The sequence below is a fragment of the Chiloscyllium plagiosum genome, unplaced genomic scaffold, assembly GCF_037043375.1.
Source record: "Chiloscyllium plagiosum isolate Xiang-an unplaced genomic scaffold, Cpla_swu_hap1 HiC_scaffold_40, whole genome shotgun sequence".
NCBI lineage: Eukaryota > Metazoa > Chordata > Chondrichthyes > Orectolobiformes > Hemiscylliidae > Chiloscyllium > Chiloscyllium plagiosum.
In genome coordinates, this window is record NW_028270178.1 from 2,822,129 (window position 1) to 2,845,223 (window position 23,095).

The window sequence follows — 23,095 nt, forward strand, 5'->3', positions numbered from 1 at the left end:
CCTCGATTAGATTCCAGTCTGTAACTCACTCCCGGGGTATCTGTTATTCTGTATATAACCCACCCTGAACCCCCCGATTAGATTCCAGTCTGTAACTCACTCCTGGGGTATCTCTTATTCTGTATATAATCCACCCTGAGCCCCTCGATTAGATTCCAATCTGTAACTCACTCCCGGGTATCTGTTATGCTGTATATAACCCACCCTGAAGCCCTCGATTAGATTCCAGTCTGTAACTCACTCCCGGTTATCTGTTATTCTGTATATAACGCACCCTGAACCCCTCGATTAGATTCCAGTCTGTAACTCACTCCCGGGGTATCTGTTATTCTGTATATAACGCACCCTGAACCCCACGATTAGATTCCAGTCTGTAACTCACTCCCGGGGTATCTGTTATTCTGTATATAACCCACCCTGAACCCCTCGATTAGATTCCAGTCTGTAACTCACTCCGGGGTATCTGTTATTCTGTATATAACCCACCCTGAACCCCTCGATTAGATTCCAGTCTGTAACTCACTCCCGGGGTATCTGTTATTCTGTATATAACCCACCCTGAACCCCTCGATTAGATTCCAGTCTGTAACTCACTCCCGGGGTATCTGTTATTCTGTATATAACCCACCCTGAACCCCTCGATTAGATTCCAGTCTGTAACTCACTCCCGGGGTATCTGTTATTCTGTATATAACCCACCCTGAACCCCTCGATTCGATTCCAGTCTGTAACTCACTCCCGGGGCATCTGTTATTCTGTATATAACCCACCCTGAACCCCTCGATTAGATTCCAGTCTGTAACTCCCTCCCGGGGTATCTGTTATTCTGTATATAACCCACCCTGAGCCCCTCGATTAGATTCCAGTCTGTAACTCACTCCCGGGGTATCTGTTATTCTGTATATAACCCACCCTGAACCCCTCGATTAGATTCCAGTCTGTAACTCACTCCCGGGGTATCTGTTATTCTGTATATAACCCACCCTGAACCACTCGATTAGATTCCAGTCTGTAACTCACTCCCGGGGTATCTGTTATTCTGTATATAACCCACCCTGAACCCCTCGATTAGATTCCAGTCTGTAACTCACTCCCGGGGTATCTGTTATTCTGTATATAACCCACCCTGAACCCCTCGAGTAGATTCCAGTCTGTAACTCACTCCCGGGGTATCTGTTATTCTGTGTATAACCCACCCTGAACCCCTCGATTAGATTCCAGTCTGTAACTCACTCCCGGGGTATCTGTTATTCTGTGTATAACCCACCCTGAACCCCTCGATTAGATTCCAGTCTGTAATTCACTCCCGGGGTATCTGTTATTCTGTATATAACCCACCCGGAACCCCTCGATTCGATTCCAGTCTGTAACTCACTCCCGGGTATCTGTTATTCTGTGTATAACCCACCCTGAACCCCTCGATTAGATTCCAGTCTGTAACTCACTCCCGGGGTATCTGTTATTCTGTATATAACCCACCCTGAACCCCTCGATTAGATTCCAGTCTGTAACTCACTCCCGGGGTATCTGTTATTCTGTATATAACCCACCCTGAACCCCTCGATTAGATTCCAGTCTGTAACTCACTCCCCGGGTATCTGTTATTCTGTATATAACCCACCCTGAACCCCTCGATTAGATTCCAGTCTGTAACTCACTCCCGGATATCTGTTATACTGTATATAACCCACCCTGAATCCCTCGATTAGATTCCAGTCTGTAACTCACTCCTGGGTATCTGTTATTCTGTATATAACGCACCCTGAACCCCTCGATTAGATTCCAGTCTGTAACTCACTCCCGGGGTATCTGTTATTCTGTATATAACCCACCCTGAACCCCTCGATTAGATTCCAGTCTGTAACTCACTCCCGGGGTATCTGTAATTCTGTATATAACCCACCCTGAACCCCCCGATTAGATTCCAGTCTGTAACTCACTCCCGGGGTATCTGTTATTCTGTATATAAACCTCCCTGAACCCCTCGTTTAGATTCCAGTCTGTAACTCACTCCCGGGGTATCTGTTATTGTGTATATAACCCACCCTGAACCCCTCGATTAGATTCCAGTCTGTAACTCACTCCCGGGGTATCTGTTATTGTGTATATAACCCACCCTGAACCCCTCGATTAGATTCCAGCCTGTAACTCACTCCCGGGGTGTCTGTTATTCTGTATATAACCCACCCTGAACCCCTCGATTAGATTCCAGTCTGTAACTCACTCCCGGGGTATCTGTTATTCTGTATATAACCCACCCTGAACCCCTCGATTAGATTCCAGTCTGTAACTCACTCCCGGGGTATCTGTTATTCTGTATATAACCCACCCTGAACCCCTCGATTAGATTCCAGTCTGTAACTCCCTCCCGGGGTATCTGTTATTCTGTATATAACCCACCCTGAACCCCTCGATTAGATTCCAGTCTGTAACTCACTCCGGGGTATCTGTTATTCTGTATATAACCCACCCTGAACCCCTCGATTAGATTCCAGTCTGTAACTCACTCCGGGGTATCTGTTATTCTGTATATAACCCACCCTGAACCCCTCGATTAGATTCCAGTCTGTAACTCACTCCGGGGTATCTGTTATTCTGTATATAACCCACCCTGAACCCCTCGATTAGATTCCAGTCTGTAACTCACTCCCGGGGTATCTGTTATTGTGTATATAACCCACCCTGAACCCCTCGATTAGATTCCAGTCTGTAACTCACTCCCGGGGTATCTGTTATTGTGTATATAACCCACCCTGAACCCCTCGATTAGATTCCAGTCTGTAACTCACAATGGCTCTCCTCCCCGCCACGCCCCCCCCCCCCCCCCCCCCATGACACCTCAGGCCCTTTTCATACACGTGTCCACCGTGATCGTGCCCAAATCCGCCCCGAGTGGCACGCCGTGGCTGCGGCCCCTCTCAGCGCCTACCTGTGTTCGGGCAGCTCAATGATGGAGTGGTATGGCCGGATTGCAGGGGGTCCATCTCCCATGTGCAGCATGTGGGGAATGTGGGAGGCCAGGATCCGGGGTCCCGACTCCTCGCTGATCAGACTCGGGGCGGAGGACGGTGAGGGTAGCGACTTCCGCCTGTCGTCGGAGTGCACACCTTGGGCAGAGAGGGGACATCACGTGTGTGAGAGAGAGAGAGAGATCTAAGACGTCAGAGACAGATCTATAACTGAGGGGACCATGGAACCAGCAAGAAGGAGATGGGGAGGCAGGATACTGAGGGGAGTGGTTGGAATGACAGAGACACAGAGAGACAGAACGTGAGGGGAACATTGAGGGAAATAACAGGGGACGGTGTTACTGCAATTGTACAAGGTGCTGGTGAGACCAGATAGATTCAGACAGCACCGAAACAGATCCTTTAGACCAACACGTCCATGCTCACCAGGTCCCCACACTAAGCTCGAGCCACCTCCTTGCTTTTAGCCCACATCGCTCCAAATTATCGATTCCCGACAGTATGGAAACAGGCCCTTCACACCAACAAATCCACACTGACTCTCCGAAAACTATCCCACCCAATCCCTTATTACTCTACACTTACCCCTAACTAATGCACCTAACCTACACATCCCTGAACACTATGGGGTAATTTAGCGTGGCCAATCCATCCTAACCTACACATCCCTGAACACTATGGGGTAATTTAGCATGGCCAATCCACCCTAACCTACACATCCCTGAACACTATGGGGTAATTTAGCATGGCCAATCCACCCTAACCTGCACATCCCTGAACACTATGGGGTAATTTAGCATGGCCAATCCACCCTGACCTACACATCCCTGAACACTATGGGTTATTTAGCATGGCCAATCCACCCTAACCTGCACATCCCTGAACACTATGGGGTAATTTAGCATGGCCAATCCACCCTAACCTGCACATCCCTGAACACTATGGGGTAATTTAGCATGGCCAATCGACCCTAACCTGAACATCCCTGAACACTATGGGGTAATTTAGCATGGCCAATCCACCCTAACCTACACATCCCTGAACACTATGGGTTATTTAGCATGGCCATTCCACCCTAACCTACACATCCCTGAACACTATGGGGTAATTTAGCATGGCCAATCCACCCTAACCTGCACATCCCAGAACACTGTGGGGTAATTTAGCATGGCCAATCCACCCTGACCTACACATCCCTGAACACTATGGGTAATTTAGCATGGCCAATCCACCCTAACCTGCACATCCCTGAACACTATGGGTAATTTAGCATGGCCAATCCACCCTAACCTGCACATCCCTGAACACTATGGGGTAATTTAGCATGGCCAATCCACCCTAACCTACACATCCCTGAACACTATGGGGTAATTTAGCATGGCCAATCCACCCTGACCTACACATCCCTGAACACTATGGGTAATTTAGCATGGCCAATCCACCCTAACCTACACATCCCTGAACACTATGGGTAATTTAGCATGGCCAATCCACCCTAACCTGCACATCCCTGAACACTATGGGTAATTTAGCATGGCCAATCCACCCTAACCTACACATCCCTGAACACTATGGGTAATTTAGCATGGCCAATCCACCTTAACCTGCACATCCCTGAACACTATGGGTAATTTAGCATGGCCAATCCACCCTAACCTACACATCCCTGAACACTATGGGTAATTTAGCATGGCCAATCCACCCTAACCTGCACATCTTTGGACTGTGGGAGGAAACCCACGCAGACACGGGGAGAACGTGCAAACCCCACACAGACAGTCGCCTGTGGCTGGGATTGAACCCGGGACCCTGGTGCTGTGAGGCAGCGGTGCTAACCATTGATCCACCATGCCACCTTCTTTCCTATTTAGGTACTTATCCAAATGTTTATTTAAATGTCGTAACTGTACTTGCAAGCACTTCTTCCTCTGGCAGTATGTTCCACACAGGTTTTAAAAAAAAGTTGCCCCCTCATGCCCTTTTTTAAATCCTTCTCCTCTCCCCTTCAAAATAGTCCACCTAGTTTTGAACTCTCCCACCTTAAGGAAAAGACCTTTGCTGTTCACTGTGTCCATGCCCTGCCTGACTTTTAGAAATTTCAGTCAGGTCGCTCCTCAATCTCCCACGCTCCAGTGCGAAAGGTCGCAGCCTGTCCATCTCTTGGCCTGTGAGCTGTCTTGGTACCTTCATTTCGGACAAGATGACATTTCATCGTAGGCAGTTGCGAGAGGGTGCACTGGGATGACCCTGCTATGGAGGGACTGTGTCATCAGCAAAAGCTAAACAGGTTGGGGATTCTGGAGTTGAGACGATGAGAGGTGATCTCACTGACCTCGGATCCTTCAGGGGTTTGACAGGGTCAATGCTGAGAGGATGTTACCCCTCAGGGGACCAGAGGGCACAAAGTGGCCTCCAATTTAAGTCGGAGATGAGGAGGAATGTCTTCCCTCAGGGGATTGTGACTTTGGAACGCCTTGCCACAGAGAGCTGGGGGGGGGGGGTTGGCGGAGTCCTTGTGTCTGTTTAAGGCCGAGACAGAGTCTCGACCAGTCGGCCAACCGAGGGTGACAGGGAAAGTGGACGTGAGGGATATCAGATCAGCAATGGTGCAGCAGGGCTCGAGGGACCGAATGGCTTCCTCCTATCCCTGTTCCTTACGGTCTCGTGCAGGCAGGGTGGAGAAAGGAGCAAACATGGACAATGGGAAAAAGAGAAATGAACTAGGAAAGAGGTGAAGGAGAAGGGACGGGGGAGAAAGCAAGATACTATTGGGGGGGGGGGTGCGGGGGGAGTGTAGAGCGACAGAGGTGAAGTGAAGGAAGGGGATGGAGGTGGTAGCAAGGTGAGAGGGAGAGAAAATGAGACAGCTGAAGGGAGAATGGAAGGGGAGAGTGAGGGAGAACATCCATACATCCACACAATTGATGAATTAGGCCGCTCTGCCCCTCAGCCCTGCTCCCCCATTCGGTTGGATCCGATTACTCCACATTTTCCCGCCAGAACGCTTTCAGCCCTTCCCTTATAAAGAATCAATCCATCTCTGCTGTAAATAAAAATCCAGGACAATACCTCCACCAGCTTTTCAGGCACAAGGCGTTTGACCCTCAGAGATAGAGAGAGAAATGCTCCCTTTCTTGGACTTAAAATGGGTGACCCTTTCATTTTAACCTCCTTGTTCCTGATTCCCTGCTGAATTCCCACACCGTGCCCGGTCAAAACCCCTTGGGATTGTACAGGTTTCAAACAAGTCCCCTCTTACTGTTCAAACCCCCAGCAGGTGCAGGTTTAGCCTGTACAACCTTTGCTCATAAAAGGCAGTCTACTTCCAGATATCAGTCGGATTAATCTTCTCTGAACTTTCCCCAAAAGCATTGATACCTTCCTGAAATAAGGCACCAACGCAGTCCTCCAGATATGGCCGAACCCAGAGATCTGTAAAAACGAACCGTAATCTTGCTATTTTTGCATTCACTTCCCTCCAAATAAGCAATAGTATTCTGTTGGGACCCCTTATTGCTGGCCATACCTGCCAACTAACCTATTGTGATCCATGCGCTCGGATCCCTCTGCGTCTCACAGCTCTGCAATCCCTGCACTGTTTTCTTTTCCCTTTTGTTCTTCCTGACAAAGGTGAATACTTTCACACATTCCAACTTTGTACACCTTTGCCCACTCAGTGAAGCCATTAACATATTTTTGCCCTCACCTTGTGTCCTCTTCATAACATCTCGTCAGCACCCCTTCATCCGTGTTGCTAATATGACCTGTAGCAAGTGATGGCCCTGGCACTTCCCCTGTGGCACACCACTCATGCCAACCCAAGAATGCCCCTTTTACAACTATTCTCTATTCTTGTTATCCAGCCAATCTTCATGCCATGCGAGTATGCTATCCCCTGCACCATCTGCTTCTCTCTTCCAAACTAATCTTTATTGAAGCACTTCAACAAATGCCTTCTGTAAATCTAACATACAGTATATCAACCAGCTCCCCTCTCTCCACAGCGCAAGCCATCTCCTCAAAGGGCTCCAATAAATTCGCCAAACCTGATTTCTCTTTCACGAAACCATGTGGACTCTGCCTGATGACTGTGCTTCTCAGGAGAGTGGAGCAGAGATGGGAGTGAAGGTGGGGAAAAGGAGAGTGTGAGGGAGACATGAGAGGAAATTGGATGTTTCCAGAGATGGAAGGATTGGGGGTGAAGGTGGGGGTGTGGGTTTGAAGGATTACGGAGTGGGTCCATGGATTGAGAGACTGGGGGGGAAGCAGGGGGAGAGGAATGCGGAGAAGGTGGGTCAGGGGATTGAGGGATGCAGGAGTAGGTGGGTCAGGGGATTGTGGGATCTGGGAGAAGGTGGGTCAGGGGGATTAAGGGATCGGGGAGAAGGTGGGTCAGGGGATTGAGGGATCGGGGAGAAGGTGGGTCAGGGGATTGTGGGATTGGAGAGTAGGTGGGTCGGGGGATTAAGGGATCGGGGAGAAGGTGGGTCAGGGGATTGAGGGATCGGGGAGAAGGTGGGTCGGGGGATTAAGGGATCGGGGAGAAGGTGGGTCAGGGGATTGTGGGATTGGAGAGTAGGTGGGTCAGGGGATTGAGGGTTCAGGGAGTAGGTGGGTCAGGGTATTGTGGGATTGGGCAGTAGGTGGGTCAGGAGATTGTGGGATTGGGGAGTAGGTGGGTCAGGGTATTGTGGGATTGGGGAGTAGGTGGGTCAGGGTATTGTGGGATTGGGGAGTAGGTGGGTCAGGGGATTGTGGGATTGGGCAGTAGGTGGGTCAGGGGATTGTGGGATTGGGGAGAAGGTGGGTCAGGGGATTGTAGGATTGGGGAGAAGGTGGGTCAGGGGATTGTGGGATTGGGGAGAAGGTGGGTCAGGGGATTGTGGGATTGGGCAGTAGGTGGGTCAGGAGATTGTGGGATTGGGGAGAAGGTGGGTCAGGGTATTGTGGGATTGGGGAGTAGGTGGGTCAGGGGATTGTGGGATTGGGGAGTAGGTGGGTCAGGGGATTGTGGGATTGGGGAGTAGGTGGGTCAGGGGATTGTGCGATTGGGGAGTAGGTGGGTCAGGGGATTGTGGGATTGGGGAGTAGGTGGGTCAGGGGATTGTGGGATCGGGGAGTAGGTGGGTCAGGGGATTGTGGGATCGGGGAGTAGGTGGGTCAGGGGATTGTGGGATCGGGGAGTAGGTGGGTCAGGGGATTGTGGGATTGGGGAGTAGGTGGGTCAGGGGATTGTGTGATTGGGGAGAAGGTGGGTCAGGGGATTGTGGGATTGGGGAGTAGGTGGGTCAGGGTATTGTGGGATTGGGGAGTAGGTGGGTCAGGGGATTGTGGGATTGGGGAGAAGGTGGGTCAGGGTATTGTGGGATTGGGGAGTAGGTGGGTCAGGGGATTGTAGGATCGGGGAGTAGGTGGGTCAGGGGATTGTGGGATCGGGGAGTAGGTGGGTCAGGGGATTGTGGGATCGGGGAGAAGGTGGGTCAGGGGATTGTGGGATTGGGGAGTAGGTGGGTCAGGGGATTGTGGGATCGGGGAGTAGGTGGGTCAGGGGATTGTGGGATTGGGGAGTAGGTGGGTCAGGGGATTGTGGGATTGGGGAGAAGGTGGGTCAGGGGATTGTGGGATTGGGGAGAAGGTGGGTCAGGGGATTGTGGGATTGGGGAGTAGGTGGGTCAGGGGATTGTGGGATTGGGGAGAAGGTGGGTCAGGGGATTGTGGGATTGGGGAGAAGGTGGGTCAGGGGATTGTGGGATTGGGGAGTAGGTGGGTCAGGGGATTGTGGGATCGGGGAGTAGGTGGGTCAGGGGATTGTGGGATTGGGGAGTAGGTGGGTCAGGGGATTGTGGGATTGGGGAGTAGGTGGGTCAGGGGATTGAGGAGAAGGTATATTAGTAGGGATATAAAGACTGGCAGGTGGGGAGGAGGGGGGGGAAATGGATGGGTTCTGTAGCATCATTACCGGGAACTGGAGTGAGGTTCTTGTGGTCGAATAGCTGCTCCACATGATTCAGGATGAATTCGACCACAATGGACTGGACACGGACCTCCATAAATGCCGCCGTTCCATTGAATCCTGATGACTCAATCTCCTTTGACCTGGAAGGAGGGACGGATGGAAGACAGCAATAGGTTAACCTCACCTTTGACCCTCATCCCTTCCTTCTACACCTCGACTTCCCCGCTTTCCCTGGCCGCTCATGCCAGGGTCATGAGCAACAGGGGTAGCTGGAGGCCATTCGGCCCCTCCAGCCTACTTGCAGCTGACTCAGTACGTCAACAATTTCCTACCCAATCCCAATTTTCACTGGAACGCATATGACGGTGGCCGTCCTCTGTCCCCACTCCAACCAAACGCCTGTCCAGACATTTAACGAGATCTCGCTGAGGGTATTTTGTCATCAAGCAAGTCACCAATGGCAATGGGAGGGCCACCGTTGGCAATACCAGGAACTTGCTGGGCCAATACAAAGGGGTTGGTAAAGTGCCAAGCACACATCTCTGAGGGTCTGCAGTCAGACCAGGACACGAAGGCAGAATTCCATCTGCAAAAGACACCTGCTAACCAGATGGTCTTTAATGGCATTGGCTATTTCCACCATAACGAAGAGAAATGGGCATTCTACATTTTCACAGACTCCCTGCAGTGTGGAAGCAGTCTTTCAGCCCAAACCAACTCTCCGAAGGTCATCCCTGAACACTATGGGTAATTTAGCATGGCCAATCCACCCTAACCTACACATCCCTGAACACTATGGGGTAATTTAGCATGGCCAATCCACCCTAACCTGCACATCCCTGAACACTATGGGGTAATATAGCATGGCCAATCCACCCTAACCTACACATCCCTGAACACTATGGGGTAATTTAGCATGGCCAATCCACCCTAACCTGCACATCCCTGAACACTATGGGGTAATTTAGCATGGCCAATCCACCCTAACCTGCACATCCCTGAACACTATGGGGTAATTTAGCATGGCCAATCCACCCTAACCCGCACATCCCTGAATACTACGGGGTAATTTAGCATGGCCAATCCACCCTAACCCGCACATCCCTGAACACTACGGGGTAATTTAGCATGGCCAATCCACCCTAACCTACACATCCCTGAACACTATGGGGTAATTTAGCATGGCCAATCCACCCTAACCTGCACATCCCTGAACACTATGGGGTAATTTAGCATGGCCAATCCACCCTAACCTGCACATCCCTGAACACTATGGGGTAATTTAGCATGGCCAATCCACCCTAACCCGCACATCCCTGAATACTACGGGGTAATTTAGCATGGCCAATCCACCCTAACCCGCACATCCCTGAACACTATGGGTAATTTAGCATGGCCAATCCACCCTAACCCGCACATCCCTGAATACTACGGGGTAATTTAGCATGGCCAATCCACCCTAACCCGCACATCCCTGAACACTATGGGGTAATTTAGCATGGCCAATCCACCCTAACCCGCACATCCCTGAACACTATGGGGTAATTTAGCATGGCCAATCCACCCTAACCCGCACATCCCTGAACACTATGGGGTAATTTAGCACGGCCAATCCACCCTAACCTACACATCCCTGAACACTATGGGGTAATTTAGCATGGCCAATCCACCCTAACCTGCACATCCCTGAACACTATGGGGTAATTTAGCATGGCCAATCCACCCTAACCTGCACATCGTTGGACCGGAGAAGGGGACCGGAGCACCCGGAGGAAACCCCCGCAGACACGGTGAGAATGTGCAAACTCCACACAGTCAGTCGCTCGGAGGCTGGAATCGAACCCAGGTCCCTGGCACCATGAGGCAGCGGTGCTAACCACTGTGCCACCACGCTGTTTGGTTGATGGGTTAATTAAGTAAATGAAGGTTTCATTAGCCAGTGTGGTCAGATCTGAATTAATGTCACGATGATTGTTCACCAGAGAGACTTGCCTCAGAAGGTTCGGGGCCCAGACGATAGCCAGGTTCCGAGCGTGCATGTTGGTTTTGGAGCTGTGGGAGGCCATTCGGAGCAGATGTCTCATCAGAAACTCCAGCGTCCTGGAGGGAGAGAAAGGAAAAGGTAACTTCGTGGGGTCGACACATGAGAGCTCATTGCTTCAGGGTCTGTCTCCCATAGGGTCAGTACTGAGGGAGTGCCGCACTGTCGGAGGGTCAGTGCTCAGGGAGTGCCGCACTGTCGGAGGGTCAGTGCTGAGGGAGTGCCGCACTGTCGGAGGGTCAGTGCTCAGGGAGTGCCGCAGTGTCGGAGGGTCAGTACTGAGGGAGTGCAGCACTGTCGGAGGGTCAGTACTGAGGGAGTGCAGCACTGTCGGAGGGTCAGTACTGAGGGAGTGCCGCAGTGTCGGAGGGTCAGTGCTGAGGGAGTGCAGCACTGTCGGAGGGTCAGTACTGAGGGAGTGCAGCACTGTCGGAGGGTCAGTACTGAGGGAGTGCCGCACTGTCGGAGGTTCAGTACTGAGGGAGTGCCGCACTGTCGGAGGGTCAGTACTGAGGGAGTGCAGCACTGTCGGAGGGTCAGTACTGAGGGAGTGCCGCACCGTCGGAGGGTCAGTACTGAGGGAGTGCCGCACTGTGGGAGGGTCAGTGCTGAGTGAGCGTCGCACTGTCGGAGGCTCAGTACTGAGGGAGGACCGCACTGTCGGAGGGTCAGTACTGAGGCAGTACTGCACTGTCGGGGGGTCAGTACTGAGGGAGTGCCGCACTGTCGGAGGGTCAGTACTGAGGCAGTACTGCACTGTCGGAGGGTCAGTACTGAGGGAGTGCCGCACTGTCGGAGGGTCAGTACTGAGGCAGTACTGCACTGTCGGAGGGTCAGTACTGAGGCAGTACTGCACTGTCGGAGGGTCAGTACTGAGGGAGTGCCGCACTGTTGGAGGCTCAGTACTGAGGGAGTGCCGCACTGTCGGACGGTCAGTACTGAGGCAGTACTGCACTGTCAGAGGGTCAGTACTGAGGGAGTGTTGCACTGTCGGAGGGTCAGTACTGAGAGAGAGCCACTCGGTCAGAGTATTGAGTACAGGAGTTGAGGGGTCATGTTGTGGTTGTACAGGACATTGGTTAGGCCACTGTTGGAATATTGCTTGCAATTCTGGTCTCCTTCCTATCGGAAAGATGTTGTGAAACTTGAAAGGGTTCAGAAAAGATTTACAAGGATGTTGCCAGGATTGGAGGGTTTGAGCTACAGGGAGAGGCTGAACAGGCTGGGGCTGTTTTCCCTGGAGTGTCGGAGGCTGAGGGGTGACCTTATAGAGGTTTATAAAATCATGAGGGGCATGGATAGGGTAAATAGGCAAAGTCTTTTCCCATGGGGTGGGGGAGTCCAGAACTAGAGGGGCATAGGTTTAGGGTGAGAGGGGAAAGATATAAAAGAGACCTAAGGGGCAACGCTTTCACCCAGAGGGTGGTACGTGTATGGAATGAGCTGCCAGAGGATGTGGTGGAGGCTGGTACAATTACAACATTTAAGAGGCATCTGGATGGGTATATGGATAGGAAGGGTTTGGAGGGATATGGGCCGGGTGCTGGCAGGTGGGACTAGATTGGGTTGGGATATCTGGTCGGCATGGACGGGTTGGGCCGAAGGGTCTGTTTCCATGCTGTACATCGCTACGATCTGCTGCAACACCAACTGCTGATGTGGTACATCCAAACCCAGTAAGTGTCAGGATCCCACCCTCCCCGCACCCCCCCCGCAACTTTGAACGAGTCTCTCGCCTGCGCACCTGTAATGACCGGGTGGCAGATCCTTCAGGACGCTGCAGATCTTGAGCAATCTGTCCTCTTCCAGTTGAGTGTTGACAGCATCCTTGGAAAAACAAAATGGAAAGAGCGCAGGAAGCAGTCAGCAGCACAGAACGGAACATGTCCCAGGAGGGATCCCGTGCTGGGATTCCCGAGCTACACGTTCAATGAGGAAGCTGAATGTGACCTCTCCAAATGTGCGGAAGCTGGGCGGGAGGGTGAGCTGTGAGGGGGTGGGTGGGGGGGGGGGAGGACGCGGAGATGTTACAGCGTGACTGGAACAGGCCGGGTGAGTGAGCAGATGCCTGGCCCATGCACTGCGGGCGAATGTGAGGTGATCCACTTCAGGAGCCGACACAGGAAGGCGGATTGTGGCCGGAATAGTTTGGGAAACTGGGAGATCCAGGCGCTGCAGGGGGCAGCAGGCCGTGACGAAGGGGAAATGTTACCTTGGCCTCCTGGGCGAGAGGATTGGACGACAGGAGCAGGGACGTCTGGCTACAGTTGGACGGGGGGGGGGGTCTTGGGGAGAGCACCCCTGGAGTACTGTGTGTGCAGTTTGTGGGGGGGTGGTCTCCATATCTGAGGAAGGATGTGCTGGAGATGGAGGGAGAGCAGCGATGGTTTCCCAGACTGAATCCTGGGATGGACGGACTGAGAGACGGGATCGTTTAGGATTAGATTCGCTGGGGCTTTCGAAGACGGGGATGGAGGGGGGGGGAGATGTCATAAAAATCCCAACAGGACTCAACACAGGAAGTTTGTTCCTGGGGAACCCAGAACGAGGGGGGAAATCACAGGCTAACGGGACAGGGTCGGCCATTTTGGACTGAGATGGGGAAGCCGATGGAATTCTCTATCCCAGAAAATAGGTGAGGCCCAAGTATGGAACTTTTTCGAAAAGAACTTCGACATAGTTCTCAGGGTTGAAGGGATCAAACGGTGCAGGGTGAGAGCAGAAACAGGGCTCGGAGTTGGATGGTCAGCCGTCAGTGTATGGAATACAGAAGCAAGTTCAAAGGGCCAAACGATCAACTCCTATTTACAACGCAAAGGGGTAACAAGAGCTTTACTCTGTATCTAACCCCGTGCTGTCCCTGTCCTGGGAGTGTTTGATGGGGGACAGTGTAGAGGGAGCTTTACTCTGTATCTAACCCCGTGCTGTCCCTGTCCTGGGAGTGTTTGATGAGGGACAGTGTAGAGGGAGCTTTACTCTGTATCTAACCCCGTGCTGTCCCTGTCCTGGGAGTGTTTGATGGGGGACAGTGTAGAGGGAGCTTTACTCTGTATCTAACCCCGTGCTGTCCCTGTCCCTGGGAGGGTTTGATGGGGGACAGTGTAGAGGGAGCTTTACTCTGTATCTAACCCCGTGCTGTCCCTGTCCTGGGAGTGTTTGATGGGGGACAGTGTAGAGGGAGCTTTACTCTGTATCTAACCCCGTGCTGTCCCTGTCCTGGGAGTGTTTGATGGGGGACAGTGTAGAGGGAGCTTTACTCTGTATCTAACCCCGTGCTGTCCCTGTCCTGGGAGTGTTTGATGGGGGACAGTGTAGAGGGAGCTTTACTCTGTATCTAACCCCGTGCTGTCCCTGTCCTGGGAGTGTTTGATGGGGGACAGTGTAGAGGGAGCTTTACTCTGTATCTAACCCCGTGCTGTCCCTGTCCTGGGAGTGTTTGATGGGGGACAGTGTAGAGGGAGCTTTACTCTGTATCTAACCCCGTGCTGTCCCTGTCCTGGGAGTGTTTGATGGGGGACAGTGTAGAAGGAGCTTTACTCTGTATCTAACCCCGTGCTGTCCCTGTCCTGGGAGTGTTTGATGGAGGACAGTGTAGAGGGAGCTTTACTCTGTATCTAACCCCGTGCTGTCCCTGTCCTGGGAGGGTTTGATGGGGACAGTGTAGAGGGAGCTTTACTCTGTATCTAACCCCGTGCTGTCCCTGTCCTGGGAGTGTTTGATGGGGGACAGTGTAGATGGAGCTTTACTCTGTATCTAACCCCGTGCTGTCCCTGTCCTGGGAGTGTTTGATGGGGGGACAGTGTAGAGAGAGCTTTACTCTGTATCTAACCCCGTGCTGTCCCTGTCCTGGGAGTGTTTGATGGGGGGACAGTGTAGAGGGAGCTTTACTCTGTATCTAACCCCGTGCTGTCCCTGTCCTGGGAGTGTTTGATGGGGACAGTGTAGAGGGAGCTTTACTCTGTATCTAACCCCGTGCTGTCCCTGTCCTGGGAGTGTTTGATGGGGGGACAGTGTAGAGAGAGCTTTACTCTGTATCTAACCCCGTGCTGTCCCTGTCCTGGGAGTGTTTGATGGGGGACAGTGTAGAGTGAGCTTTACTCTGTATCTAACCCCGTGCTGTCCCTGTCCTGGGAGTGTTTGATGGGGGGACAGTGTAGAGGGAGCTTTACTCTGTATCTAACCCCGTGCTGTCCCTGTCCTGGGAGTGTTTGATGGGGGGACAGTGTAGAGAGAGCTTTACTCTGTATCTAACCCCGTGCTGTCCCTGTCCTGGGAGTGTTTGATGGGGGGACAGTGTAGAGGGAGCTTTACTCTGTATCTAACCCCGCGCTGTCCCAGTCCCTGGGAGTGTTTGATGGGTGGACAGTGTAGAGGAAGCTTTACTCTGTATCTAACCCCGTGCTGTCCCTGTCCTGGGAGTGTTTGATGGGGGACAGTGTAGAGTGAGCTTTACTCTGTATCTAACCCCGTGCTGTCCCTGTCCTGGGAGTGTTTGATGGGGGGACAGTGTAGAGGGAGCTTTACTCTGTATCTAACCCCGTGCTGTCCCTGTCCTGGGAGTGTTTGATGGGGAGACAGTGTAGAGGGAGCTTTACTCTGTATCTAACCCCGTGCTGTCCCTGTCCTGGGAGTGTTTGATGGGGGGACAGTGTAGAGGGAGCTTTACTCTGTATCTAACCCCGTGCTGTCCCTGTCCTGGGAGTGTTTGATGAGGGACAGTGTAGAGAGAGCTTTACTCTGTATCTAACCTCGTGCTGTCCCTGTCCTGGGAGTATTTGATGGGGGATAGTGTAGAAGGAGCTTTACTCTGTATCTAACCCCGTGCTGTCCCTCTCCTGGGAGTGTTTGATGGGGTACAGTGTAGAGGGAGCTTTACTCTGTATCTAACCCCGTGCTGTCCCTGTCCTGGGAGTGTTTGATGGGGGGACAGTGTAAAGGGAGCTTTACTCTGTATCTAACCCCGTGCTGTCCCTGTCCTGGGAATGTTTGATGGGGACAGTGTAGATGGAGCTTTACTCTGTCTCTAACCCCGTGCTATCCCTGTCCTGGGTGTGTTTGATGGGGGACAGTGTAGAGGGAGCTTTACTCTGTATCTAACCCCGTGCTGTCCCTGTCCTGGGAGTGTTGGTTGGGGGAACAGTGTAGAGGGAGCTTTACTCTGTATCTAACCCCGTGCTTCCCTCTCCTGGGAGTGTTTGATGGGGGACAGTGTAGAGGGAGCTTTACTCTGTATCTCACCCCGTGCTGTCCCTGTCCTGGGAGTGTTTGCTGGGGGACAGTGTAGAGTGAGCTTTACTCTGCATCTAACCCCGTGCTGTCCCTGTCCTGGGAGTGTTTGATGAGGGACAGTGTAGAGAGAGCTTTACTCTGCATCTAACCCCGTGCTGTCCCTGTCCTGGGAGTGTTTGATGGGGGACAGTGTAGAGGGAGCTTTACTCTGTATCTCACCCCGTGCTGTCCCTGTCCTGGGAGTGTTTGCTGGGGGACAGTGTAGAGGGAGCTTTACTCTGTATCTAACCCCGTGCTGTTCCTGTCCTGGGAGTGTTTGATGGGGGACAGTGTAGAGGGAGCTTTACTCTGTATCTAACCCCGTGCTGTCCCTGTCCTGGGAGTGTTTGATGGGGGACAGTGTAGAGGGAGCTTTACTCTGTATCTAACCCCGTGCTGTCCCTGTCCTGGGAGTGTTTGATGGGGGGACAGTGTACAGGGAGCTTTACTCTGTATCTAACCCCGTGCTGTCCCTGTCCTGGGAGTGTTTGATGGGAGGACAGTGTAGAGGGAGCTTTACTCTGTATCTAACCCCGTGCTGTCCCTGTCCTGGGAGTGTTTGATGGGGGACAGTGTAGAGGGAGCTTTACTCTGTATCTAACCCCGTGCTGTCCCTGTCCTGGGAGTGTTTGATGGGGGACAGTGTAGAGGAAGCTTTACTGTGTATCTAACCCCGTGCTGTCCCTGTCCTGGGAGTGTTTGATGGGGGACAGTGTAGAGGGATCTTTACTCTGTATCTAACCCCGTGCTGTCCCTGTCCTGGGAGTGTTTGATGGGGGACAGTGTAGAGGGAGCTTTACTCTGTATCTAACCCCGTGCTGTCCCTGTCCTGGGAGTGTTTGATGGGGGACAGTGTAGAGGGAGCTTTACTCTGTATCTAACCCCGTGCTGTCCCTGTCCTGGGAGGGTTTGATGGGGTCAGTGTAGAGGGAGCTTTACTCTGTATCTAACCCCATGCTGTCCCTGTCCTGGGAGTGTTTGATGGGGGACAGTGTAGAGAGAGCTTTACTCTGTATCTAACCCCGTGCTGTCCCTGTCCTGGGAGTGTTTGATGGGGTCAGTGTAGAGGAAGCTTTACTCTGTATCTAACCCCGTGCTGTCCCTGTCCTGGGAGTGTTTGATGGGGGTCAGTGTGGAGAGAGCTTTACTCTGTATCTAACCCCGTGCTGTCCCTGTCCTGGGAGTGTTTGATGGGGGACAGTGTAGAGGGAGCTTTACTCTGTATCTAACCCCGTGCTGTCCCTGTCCTGGGAGTGTTTGATGGGGGACAGTGTAGAGGGAGCTTTACTCTGTATCTAACCCCGCGCTGTCCCTGTTCTGGGAGTGTTTGATGGGGGACAGTGTAGAGGGAGCTTTACACTGTATCTAGCCCCGTGCTGTCTCTGTCAGAGGAGTGTTTGATGGGTGGACAGCGTAGAGGGAGCTTTACTCTGTATCTAACCCCGTGCTGTCCCTGTCCTGGGAGTGTTTGATGGGGGACCGTGTAGAGGGAGCTTTACTCTGTATCTAACCCCGTGCTGTCCCTGTCCTGGGAGTGTTTGATGGGGGACAGTGTAGAGGGAGCGTTACTCTGTATCTAACCCCGTGCTGTCCCTGTCCTGGGAGTGTTTGATGGGGGACCGTGTAGAGGGAGCTTTACTCTGTATCTAACCCCGTGCTGTCTCTGTCCTGGGAGTGTTTGATGGGGGACAGTGTAGAGGGAGCTTTACTCTGTATCTAACCCCGTGCTGTCTCTGTCCTGGGAGTGTTTGATGGGGGACAGTGTAGAGGGAGCTTTACTCTGTATCTAACCCCGTGCTGTCCCTGTCCCTGGGAGTGTTTGATGGGGACAGTGTAGAGGGAGCTTTACTCTGTATCTAACCCCGTGCTGTCCCTGTCCCTGGGTGTGTTTGATGGGGGACAGTGTAGAGGGAGCTTTACTCTGTATCTAACCCTGTGCTGTCCCTGTCCTGGGAGTGTTTGATGGGGGACAGTGTAGAGGGAGCTTTACTCTGTATCTAACCCCGTGCTGTCCCTGTCCTGGGAGTGTTTGATGGGGACAGTGTAGAGAGAGCTTTACTCTGTATCTAACCCCGTGCTGTCCCTGTCCTGGGAGTGTTTGATGGGGAACAGTGTAGAGGGAGCTTTACTCTGTATCTAACCCCGTGCTGTCCCTGTCCTGGGAGTGTTTGATGGGGGGACAGTGTAGAGTGAGCTTTACTCTGTATCTAACCCCGTGCTGTCCCTGTCCCTGGGTGTGTTTGATGGGGGACAGTGTAGAGGGAGCTTTACTCTGTATCTAACCCTGTGCTGTCCCTGTCCTGGGAGTGTTTGATGGGGGACAGTGTAGAGGGAGCTTTACTCTGTATCTAACCCCGTGCTGTCCCTGTACCTGGGAGTGTTTGATGGGGGGACAGTGTAGAGGGAGCTTTACTCTGTCTCTAACCCCGTGCTGTCCCTGTCCTGGGAGTGTTTGATGGGGGACAGTGTAGAGGGAGCTTTACTCTGTATCTAACCCCGTGCTGTCCCTGTCCCTGGGAGTGTTTGATGGGGGACAGTGTAGAGGGAGCTTTACTCTGTATCTAACCCCGTGCTGTCCCTGTCCTGGGAGTGTTTGATGGGGGACAGTGTAGAGGGAGCTTTACTCTGTATCTAACCCCGTGCTGTCCCTGTCCTGGGAGTGTTTGATGGGGGACAGTGTAGAGGGAGCTTTACTCTGTATCTAACCCCGTGCTGTCCCTGTCCTGGGAGTGTTTGATGGGTGGACAGCGTAGAGGAAGCTTTACTCTGTATCTAACCCCGTGCTGTCCCTGTCCTGGGAGTGTTTGATGAGGGACTGTGTAGAAGGAGCTTTACTCTGTATCTAACCCCGTGCTGTCCCTGTCCTGGGAGTGTTTGATGGGGGACCGTGTAGAGGAAGCGTTACTCTGTATCTAACCCCGTGCTGTCCCTGTCCTGGGAGTGTTTGATGGGGGACCGTGTAGAGGGAGCTTTACTCTGTATCTAACCCCGTGCTGTCTCTGTCCTGGGAGTGTTTGATGGGGGACAGTGTAGAGGGAGCTTTACTCTGTATCTAACCCCGTGCTGTCCCTGTCCTGGGAGTGTTTGATGCGGGACAGTGTAGAGGGAGCTTTACTCTGTATCTAACCCCGTGCTGTCCCTGTCCCTGGGAGTGTTTGATGGGGGGACAGTGTAGAGGGAGCTTTACTCTGTATCTAACCCCGTGCTGTCCCTGTCCTGGGAGTGTTTGATGGGGGACAGTGTAGAGGGAGCTTTACTCTGTATCTAACCCCGTGCTGTCCCTGTCCTGGGAGTGTTTGATGGGTGGACAGCGTAGAGGAAGCTTTACTCTGTATCTAACCCCGTGCTGTCCCTGTCCTGGGAGTGTTTGATGAGGGACTGTGTAGAAGGAGCTTTACTCTGTATCTAACCCCGTGCTGTCCCTGTCCTGGGAGTGTTTGATGGGGGACAGTGTAGAGGAAGCGTTACTCTGTATCTAACCCCGTGCTGTCCCTGTCCTGGGAGTGTTTGATGGGGGACCGTGTAGAGGGAGCTTTACTCTGTATCTAACCCCGTGCTGTCTCTGTCCTGGGAGTGTTTGATGGGGGACAGTGTAGAGGGAGCTTTACTCTGTATCTAACCCCGTGCTGTCCCTGTCCTGGGAGTGTTTGATGCGGGACAGTGTAGAGGGAGCTTTACTCTGTATCTAACCCCGTGCTGTCCCTGTCCCTGGGAGTGTTTGATGGGGGGACAGTGTAGAGGGAGCTTTACTCTGTATCTAAACCCGTGCTGTCCCTGTCCTGGGAGTGTTTGATGGGGGACAGTGTAGAGAGAGCTTTACTCTGTATCCAACCCCGTGCTGTCCCTGTCCCTGGGAGTGTTTGATGGGGACAGTGTAGAGGGAGCTTTACTCTGTATCTAACCCCGTGCTGTCCCTGTCCCTGGGTGTGTTTGATGGGGGACAGTGTAGAGGGAGCTTTACTCTGTATCTAACCCTGTGCTGTCCCTGTCCTGGGAGTGTTTGATGGGGAACAGTGTAGAGGGAGCTTTACTCTGTATCTAACCCCGTGCTGTCCCTGTCCTGGGAGTGTTTGATGGGGACAGTGTAGTGAGAGCTTTACTCTGTATCTAACCCCGTGCTGTCCCTGTCCTGGGAGTGTTTGATGGGGAACAGTGTAGAGGGAGCTTTACTCTGTATCTAACCCCGTGCTGTCCCTGTCCTGGGAGTGTTTGATGGGGGGACAGTGTAGAGTGAGCTTTACTCTGTATCTAACCCCGTGCTGTCCCTGTCCCTGGGTGTGTTTGATGGGGGACAGTGTAGAGGGAGCTTTACTCTGTATCTAACCCTGTGCTGTCCCTGTCCTGGGAGTGTTTGATGGGGGACAGTGTAGAGGGAGCTTTACTCTGTATCTAACCCCGTGCTGTCCCTGTACCTGGGAGTGTTTGATGGGGGGACAGTGTAGAGGGAGCTTTACTCTGTCTCTAACCCCGTGCTGTCCCTGTCCTGGGAGTGTTTGATGGGGGACAGTGTAGAGGGAGCTTTACTCTGTATCTAACCCCGTGCTGTCCCTGTCCCTGGGAGTGTTTGATGGGGGACAGTGTAGAGTGAGCTTTACTCTGTATCTAACCCCGTGCTGTCCCTGTCCTGGGAGTGTTTGATGGGGGACAGTGTAGAGGCAGCTTTACTCTGTATCTAACCCCGTGCTGTCCCTGTCCTGGGAGTGTTTGATGGGGGACAGTGTAGAGGGAGCTTTACTCTGTATCTAACCCCGCGCTGTCCCTGTTCTGGGAGTGTTTGATGGGGGACAGTGTAGAAGGAGCTTTACACTGTATCTAGCCCCGTGCTGTCTCTGTCAGAGGAGTGTTTGATGGGTGGACAGCGTAGAGGGAGCTTTACTCTGTATCTAACCCCGTGCTGTCCCTGTCCTGGGAGTGTTTGATGAGGGACAGTGTAGAAGGAGCTTTACTCTGTATCTAACCCCGTGCTGTCCCTGTCCTGGGAGTGTTTGATGGGGGACCGTGTAGAGGGAGCTTTACTCTGTATCTAACCCCGTGCTGTCTCTGTCCTGGGAGTGTTTGATGGGGGACAGTGTAGAGGGAGCTTTACTCTGTATCTAACCCCGTGCTGTCCCTGTCCTGGGAGTGTTTGATGCGGGACAGTGTAGCGGGAGCTTTACTCTGTATCTAACCCCGTGCTGTCCCTGTCCCTGGGAGTGTTTGATGGGGGGACAGTGTAGAGGGAGCTTTACTCTGTATCTAAACCCGTGCTGTCCCTGTCCTGGGAGTGTTTGATGGGGGACAGTGTAGAGAGAGCTTTACTCTGTATCTAACCCCGTGCTGTCCCTGTCCCTGGGAGTGTTTGATGGGGACAGTGTAGAGGGAGCTTTACTCTGTATCTAACCCCGTGCTGTCCCTGTCCCTGGGTGTGTTTGATGGGGGACAGTGTAGAGGGAGCTTTACTCTATATCTAACCCTGTGCTTTCCCTGTCCTGGGAGTGTTTGATGGGGAACAGTGTAGAGGGAGCTTTACTCTGTATCTAACCCCGTGCTGTCCCTGTCCTGGGAGTGTTTGATGGGGACAGTGTAGAGAGAGCTTTACTCTGTATCTAACCCCGCGCTGTCCCTGTCCTGGGAGTGTTTGATGGGGAACAGTGTAGAGGGAGCTTTACTCTGTATCTAACCCCGTGCTGTCCCTGTCCTGGGAGTGTTTGATGGGGGGACAGTGTAGAGTGAGCTTTACTCTGTATCTAACCCCGTGCTGTCCCTGTCCCTGGGTGTGTTTGATGGGGGACAGTGTAGAGGGAGCTTTACTCTGTATCTAACCCTGTGCTGTCCCTGTCCTGGGAGTGTTTGATGGGGGACAGTGTAGAGGGAGCTTTACTCTGTATCTAACCCCGTGCTGTCCCTGTACCTGGGAGTGTTTGATGGGGGGACAGTGTAGAGGGAGCTTTACTCTGTCTCTAACCCCGTGCTGTCCCTGTCCTGGGAGTGTTTGATGGGGGACAGTGTAGAGGGAGCTTTACTCTGTATCTAACCCCGTGCTGTCCCTGTCCCTGGGAGTGTTTGATGGGGGACAGTGTAGAGGGAGCTTTACTCTGTATCTAACCCCGTGCTGTCCCTGTCCTGGGAGTGTTTGATGGGGGACAGTGTAGAGGGAGCTTTACTCTGTATCTAACCCCGTGCTGTCCCTGTCCTGGGAGTGTTTGATGGGGGACAGTGTAGAGGGAGCTTTACTCTGTATCTAACCCCGTGCTGTCCCTGTCCTGGGAGTGTTTGATGGGGGACAGTGTAGAGGGAGCTTTACTCTGTACCTAATGCCCAGGGGAAAGTGGTTGATGAACTTACTGCAAACTTGTCGTAGAGCTGGTACATGAGTAATGGGTTCGGTAATTCTCGGAAATATGCTTTGCAAAGGGAGCTGACGCAGTGAATATCCTGCAAATATATCTCCCTGGTGAGATCAGCCGTTTTCTCAGAGTCAAACTCCTGGCTGTGAGAGAAGAGAGAGACTACAATCATTAGGAAGTCAGCCACAAGGCATCAGGCAGAATGAGGAAGGCTACCGGAGAGACACAGGCACAGAGAGACAGAGAAAGGTGGGGGAACAGAGAGAGAGAGAGAGAAAGGTGGGGGAACAGAGAGAGAGAGAGAAAGGTGGGGGAACAGAGAGAGAGAGAGAGAAAGAGAGAGAGACGGGGGCACAGAGAGGGAGAGGGAGACACACGGAGAGGGAGAGAGAGGGACACAGAAAGGGAGAGAGAGAGAGGGACACTGAGAGGGAGAGAGGGACACGGAGAGGGAGAGAGAGAGGGACAGGGAGAGGGAGAGAGAGAGAGAGACACGGAGAGAGAGAGAGAGAGAGAGGGACACGGAGAGGGAGAG

The 23,095-nt window shown here is 52.7% G+C and overlaps 1 protein-coding gene across 1 annotated transcript in view; it reads right to left on the minus strand.

The window, feature by feature from the left end:
- LOC122544770 (uncharacterized) overlaps nucleotides 1-22,732 on the minus strand; it is a 93,166-nt gene extending 70,434 nt beyond the window's left edge. Inside the window, exons 1-5 of the mRNA XM_087981608.1 lie at nucleotides 22,559-22,732; nucleotides 12,711-12,793; nucleotides 10,918-11,025; nucleotides 8,929-9,065; nucleotides 2,930-3,107 (exon numbers count right to left, since the gene is read on the minus strand). Of these exons, the coding sequence (XP_087837734.1) occupies nucleotides 2,930-3,107; nucleotides 8,929-9,065; nucleotides 10,918-11,025; nucleotides 12,711-12,793; nucleotides 22,559-22,732 (680 nt within the window). The remainder of the gene's footprint in view (nucleotides 1-2,929; nucleotides 3,108-8,928; nucleotides 9,066-10,917; nucleotides 11,026-12,710; nucleotides 12,794-22,558) is intronic.
- Between the last annotated feature and the right edge of the window lie 363 nt (nucleotides 22,733-23,095).